This window comes from Anoplolepis gracilipes, chromosome 13, assembly GCF_047496725.1.
Source record: "Anoplolepis gracilipes chromosome 13, ASM4749672v1, whole genome shotgun sequence".
NCBI lineage: Eukaryota > Metazoa > Arthropoda > Insecta > Hymenoptera > Formicidae > Anoplolepis > Anoplolepis gracilipes.
This window is the reverse complement of record NC_132982.1, coordinates 3146080-3152385: the sequence shown is the minus strand read 5'-3', so window position 1 is coordinate 3152385 and position 6306 is coordinate 3146080. Positions and strand designations below refer to the sequence as shown.

Below are 6306 nucleotides of genomic sequence, written 5' to 3'. Positions count from 1 at the left end.
GTAAGAAGTTCATATATAAAAATGTCATGTATTAGTATATATTATAAAAATAATTGTTGGAAATAATTTATATATTTATGTAAAATAAAAAAAAGATTTGAATTTTAGTATAATTTTGTGAGATATTAATGAAACGTACTTCTAATTTTAAAATATCATGAAAATTATTTTTCGTATTGCAGCATTATTTAGGAGAGTGATAAAAATCCAATGTGTACAAAAAAAATTGCTAAAATTGATAAATGTTTGTGAATATGATGGATAATAATTGTCACACGCGAATATTAGATTTTACTTGGTACTTATGGTGCTTACAATTACTATTATACTTAGTAGTTGTAAATATTTGATTATACATAGCGATTAATATAATCAATTACTGACAAAAAAAAGTACAACAAAATTGGTCAAAATTTGATTATTTCGTGCATTATTATTATTATTAACTTTCCACATAGAGAAAACACTTCACGTTCTTAGATATTACATAACAGACCCCTATTTATTGTATCCCTGACTTAGTTTTCTTGGTCGCCATTTAGCATTAATTAAATAGGTCGTTTGAATAAAGGTTTCGCTAGAAATTTGAATAGCCTTAGATGTAAATATTCGCGCCGGGAAAAACAATTGTAAATAAACCGGCAAGTAAATTCATATCAATTATTGATCGTCGGCGATATCGCTAGATCGGCGATTTATATGTTAGATTTATATGTTCATTCAAAGAGAAATGGAATCCGCGTGTCCTACTGTCTGTTCCTGGCGGTATTGATCGATCGTTTGTACGTATAACGGGTCTACAAATTTATCAAAGGTCGTTAATTGGACGTCGTCTTTCCATTTAAAAGCAAAATGTAAATTTTAACCGGTTATAATCGCTACGGGTTTTCTCTCTTATCTTCGGAGAGACCTTGTCGCGTCAGCCGCTCTAGGTTGCAACGTGTGACGTTTGCTTGCAATAATCACGTTATGACAAAAAAGATAATGTTGTGCGATCATCTTTCCTTGAGACACGCATATAAAACAAGGAAATTAAGTTTTTATCATTCTATTACTATTATTACACAAATGGAAAAAAAATATTTGCGAGGTGATTATTCAGCGAATTTGCGCGATAACATCACAAAGCACTAACAGCTAGTACTTAACTATTGTTTTTCAAACAGAATATATATTTTTCTTCTTTTTATATATTTTTTTTCTAATACGAGTATATTAAACAAATATATTTACTGCAATCAAATGAATATTTTTCTCCTTGATATGTATTGTTCATTGAATACTGATATTTTTCAACGTGTTTTGAGTCTCACAAAAATTCCTATAATCAGAAAAAATCTATTATATAATCCTGAGTTCTATATTTTATATATATATATATATATATATATATATATATATATATATATGTTACTAATAATTACTAATATGAGAAACAATGTTCATAATAAAATACAACTGATTTATTTATATAGATATATTTAAAATAAGTGAGGAAAAGGTAAGAAGCTAGAAATAGTAAAAGAGAGAGCAAAAGCAAATCACTCTCGATAAATTACGTTTTATTTATAATTTGTCTGTCGCTCATATTCCGGCATATCTTGGTATTATCTAATTAGCCGAGAAGATGTAAAGGAAAAACGTGATAAAGAGTTACTTGGCTTCTAAGTAAGATGCTTATATTATTGAAAATTTTTCACTGGTGGTTATGGGATGGCCTCCCATGTATAATCGCTATTAATCGCATGATACTTATCTACATTGCTCGAGTCACGCAGGTACGTATATACACGTGCGCTGTACAATGCACAATTTTCATAGTAGTCCCCGCTTGCGGATAATCCAACCTAGAATCTTCAAATGCGTTAAACGACGAAGATAAAAAGTGATTTTCGAGGGATCGAGTTATTCATTTGATCGTCGAGAGATTCTGTATTCTGTAAATTCGAATTCCTTTCAATCACTATAGATGGGTTTATATATTCTTGTCGGTAAGAAAAGTCGCATTTATCTCCGTCAAACGACATTGTCATCTTTACTGCTTTTCTCTATTGCTCTATGTGTCCATTGTCCGCTCATACTGAATCGCTATCTCTTTCGCAAAAGATTTTCTTTCTCTAGATAGCGACTAGCTGAACTAGAAGCTTACTGGAGCACGAGACCGATTTTGCCGGGTGTCATACTGGGACAACGCCAGTTGTACAGATAGTACTGAAGATTGCCGTCGCCGATCCCGAATTTAAGGGGCTCCAAGAACTCCTTGTTGTCCATGAGATCCAACGCGTTAAATACATCGAAACCCAACTGTGAGTAAAAACCGTGTGTTCGATAACCGTTCGGAAAGTTCGCATGAAAAGCATGCAATAAAAAAGACTTACATCACGGGCAGATATCAAAGCATCCATCATCAATTCAAGCCATGGTGTCACAGTAGATACGTTGTAGAAGCTGTATGCGGCTTTGAGAGTCTTGTGTGTCTGATGATGCATGATGGAGCTCGGCAACGTATAGTAGCTTACCATATCAGTAATCTCTCCTTCCTTCTCCACTACAAAACTGTTAATAATGCCGGGTCGTGGCAGGAACCAATGTTCGAATTCTTCGGCTGAGAATAACGGAGCAAGATCAAACTTTTCCAAATACTGGAAGATAAAAACATTGTGTGATTATTATAATAAATGTTATAAACATATATCAACTATATTATGATTGATTATGCTTTCATACTTACTTTCATTAAAATCTCACGTGCTTGTGGTATATCTGTATAAACCAACTTTCTGAAACCTGGTACCTTTGTATTCTCTGGCAGTTTATATAGCTTTAGAGTTCTCTGCATTGTCATGTTGCGAGTAAGATGAGAGAACTTGATATCAATTAACTTCTTTGGATTCAAGGATCGGTGCCAATACCTAGTATATACAAATAATATATCAATTGCTTTATTAGTTAACCAAATAAAATAGATTTTAAACGTTTTGTATACAAACCTGCAAGTCGCGATAGGTTTTGGTAAAACGACACCGGCAGTATACACAGCCTGAAAAATGCCTTGCAAATTCACTCTCCTTGTTATTTCACGTATCAACACAGGTGCGACTCTCTTCGATCTTAGCTTTTTATGTACGCACAAAAAGTTGATCTCCACCATTTTCTGAATACTAAAAATATTTTCGATATTACATTGCGAAATCAACATATATATTGCGCAAGCATGTAACACTCACTGATTATAGATGCGTAGAGTGGCTGGAATAGCAGAGATGAAACCGACTAGACGTCCACTCTTGCTCACTCGGACACCGCAATGCCATTCTTTGCACCAGCCAGGAGGTTGCAGCGCCCATTTTAAAAAGTTGGGAGGATAATCAAATCTAAACATTGCATCATCATCTTCGACATAATTCTCCGAAAGTAATGTATACAATTCCGATAAGACCAAAGGATCGTCTAAATTCAAGGTATCCCATTGAAAGTCGGCAGGTAATGAATAGGGCTCCGATCTAATAGATGTTTTATCAGGCTCAATCGGCTCATTGCATACAATTTTTTCATCTTAAAAAATCAATAACAGATAGATTTCTTTAGGAAAAAATATTAATAGAAATAAAATAGCAAATCATTAATTGATTATTCACCCATTTTTGGTACCGGTTGCGTGCTCCAAAATTGATAAGGTTTTTGCATCGCTTCCTCCTGAGTTTTGGCAGGTTTTTGTTGCATATTAAATACCTCCATCGCCATCTGGATCTCCTTGATAGAGATATTACATGCACTAGACATTTCTTTCTCTTTGTCTTCCTTATTATTGTTGTGATTTCCACTGGCTGCGTGCGCCGGTGCATGTTCCTTTCTTCTTCTCCGATCTTTCTTTTTACCACTATAATAAAATGACAATGTATTTTACATTTTATGTTTTCTCAACCAATTATGACATTACTTATATATAACAGGAATATAGATTCACATATACCATGAACAATCGTGATAAAGTAGCTTTATTTACACATGCACAAATTGGCGATAATCAAAAAGCAATTTTAATTCTCACAGTTATATCGTATTGCAATCAAATACCTATCAATGAAATAAATTACATCAGATAACATGAGATCACGAGTCGCGGATTAAGAATGAGTAATAGGCAAAAATGTCTTTCCGAAATGGAATCCTACGCAACTGATTAAAGGACACCTGCGTTTTATAAATTCACTAAACCGCGATCGAATGTCTCGCCCTAGCGATACATCTAGAAAGAACCGTCGATAATTATGCGGCTAATCATCCTACGACGATCGTCCCCCGAGCGAATATAGGTTAAGACGTGGAACGTAAAGTGCACGGCGATTTCGGCGATATCGAATCAAGAACCACGAATCCGCGATTATTCGATGAAACGAAACGTGCGTTTATCTCGTACCTCTTGTTCCGCTGATCTGGAAGCTCGCCTGATGGCAGCTCCTCCATTTTAATATAGATTTTTGTTGCGCATACGACGTCCACAGTCACTCACAGTGACGCTGCTGGAAAGTGTCCGAACGTCTTCCCAGATGGAGGGACGCGACTTCCGCGCATGCGCGATAGGCGCTGACATGACATTAAAGCGCCCGCGTGTATCAGGCGTTACGAATGCTCACACAAGCATGTAAAATTAGTTATATATATATATATATATATATATACATACAAAAATAAATTTCATAAATTTGTTGTATATACGTGAATTTAAGCCTCACATCCGAGTAATTAAATTTTTATTTGAAAGTTTAACATTATTTCTCTCTCCGTTAATTTAAAATTCTTTTAATCATGCTTTCCAACTATTTTATTGACACTGAGAAGTCTGACAATTAATTTCAAAATTCACAGATGTTTATTTTGTCAAAATTTATAATTTATTACACAAATAATTGAGGCGAGATGTAATAAAATTTTATTCAAATTTTATTTTTACGATTTATTTATAGCATAGAAATATCCGGTTAAAATACCCGCTTAATTATTCACAAGGAATATATATTGATGAAATTAATTTAGTTTGATTCGACGCTGAAATTATATTAAAACAGCATTGCTTAGAAATAAGAATTTAGCATGTCCGATTTCATTTACGTATTCTTGTCTACAGTAAATGTATATATCGTGTACAGTTTAAATAATATCAAGCTATCCGAAATCCGCGTGTTTCGTTACATGTGGTATTAATTAACGTAATAATAATTCATGCCTTGTAATAACAGTTTCTACCATATCGCATGTCGACTACTCGGTAAACGGCGAAGTTTCTCATGTCTAAACTAACTACGCAATTTCCATCTCAAATTTCCATTACTATTCATTCTGTGATAATTCGACCGTTCTCACCGTATCAGCGTTCATGCCGTGTTAAGCATACTTACTAATTACTTTCGCCGTTTATTCAAAATAATTGTTTCGCGGCGAGCGAAATTTATTAGATGCGAATTTAGCGAGCAATTTGCGCATGCGCGTCATACGTCACATCCTCGGGGCCCGGAGATAAACGTCGCGAAATCGTCCCGCGTTGCTCGCCCTCTTTTTACTCGACGCAATTGTTTATCGCGTACAAATCGGTATCCAGAGTGTCACGTATGCGACGCCGGATATCATCGTAATGTGTTAATTAATTTGAGGAAATACGATTAAACGCGTTTTCGTGCAGCGGGTCTATTATTCGGCCGATTGTGAGTCTTGAATGCCGCGTATATTTATCACTAGACCCATTCAAATTGATTGCGCATGATTTATGTTTTACGCCAAGAGCGCGTCGAGAGTAGCGAATGAATAAATGTCCGACTGTCGTGGAAAATAGCATTAATTAATTATCACATTCGTCATTCATTCAAAATGTCCGTCTAGTGACACGCAAAGTCGTCGCGAGTGACGGCGCGATCCGCGCACTTGTGCGAGCCGCGCATGCGCGTCATCCATCACGTACGTATTCCGTGCCGGGTGTTTTAGACGTCGCGAAACGCGAAATCGTTCCGCGTTGTTGGCGCGCTTTTTACTCGACGGAATTGTGTACCGCGTACAAATCGGTGTCGAGAGTGTCTCACGTCTAGGCGATGCCGGGTATCATCAGGTAACGTGTTAATTAGCTTGGGTAAACACGATTAAACGCGCCTTCGTGATAGCGAGTCTGTTATTCGGCCGAGCGTGAGACTTGAACGCCGCATATTTATCATCACCTATTGAAATTAATTGCGTGCTTTACGTGATACGCGTCGAGAATAGCGAATGAATAGCGTCGATTGCCGTGGCGAATTCATCAAGGTAAATGGAATTAAT

The 6306-nt window shown here is 35.9% G+C and overlaps 1 protein-coding gene across 1 annotated transcript; it reads right to left on the bottom strand.

The window, feature by feature from the left end:
• Nucleotides 1-1462: 1462 nt before the first annotated feature.
• On the bottom strand, nt 1463-4575 carry Nmt (N-myristoyl transferase). The gene is made up of 7 exons (XM_072904757.1): nt 4421-4575; nt 3639-3880; nt 3228-3555; nt 2991-3161; nt 2732-2912; nt 2379-2642; nt 1463-2304 (listed from the first exon to the last, which is right to left on the bottom strand). The coding sequence occupies exons 1-7, from the start codon at nt 4465-4467 to the stop codon at nt 2146-2148; spliced, it is 1392 nt and encodes a 463-aa protein (XP_072760858.1). The 5' UTR covers nt 4468-4575; the 3' UTR covers nt 1463-2145.
• Nucleotides 4576-6306: the final 1731 nt, after the last annotated feature.

Coding starts and splice junctions, on each gene's coding strand:
- Nmt (XM_072904757.1), bottom strand. CDS start 4,467: ATGGAGGAGCTGCCATCAGGCGAGCTTCCAGATCAGCGGAACAAGAG. Junction 2,913..2,990: donor AAACCTATCGCGACTTGCAG/GTTTGTATACAA, acceptor TGTATATACTAG/GTATTGGCACCGATCCTTGA. Junction 2,643..2,731: donor CACGTGAGATTTTAATGAAA/GTAAGTATGAAA, acceptor TTTATCTTCCAG/TATTTGGAAAAGTTTGATCT.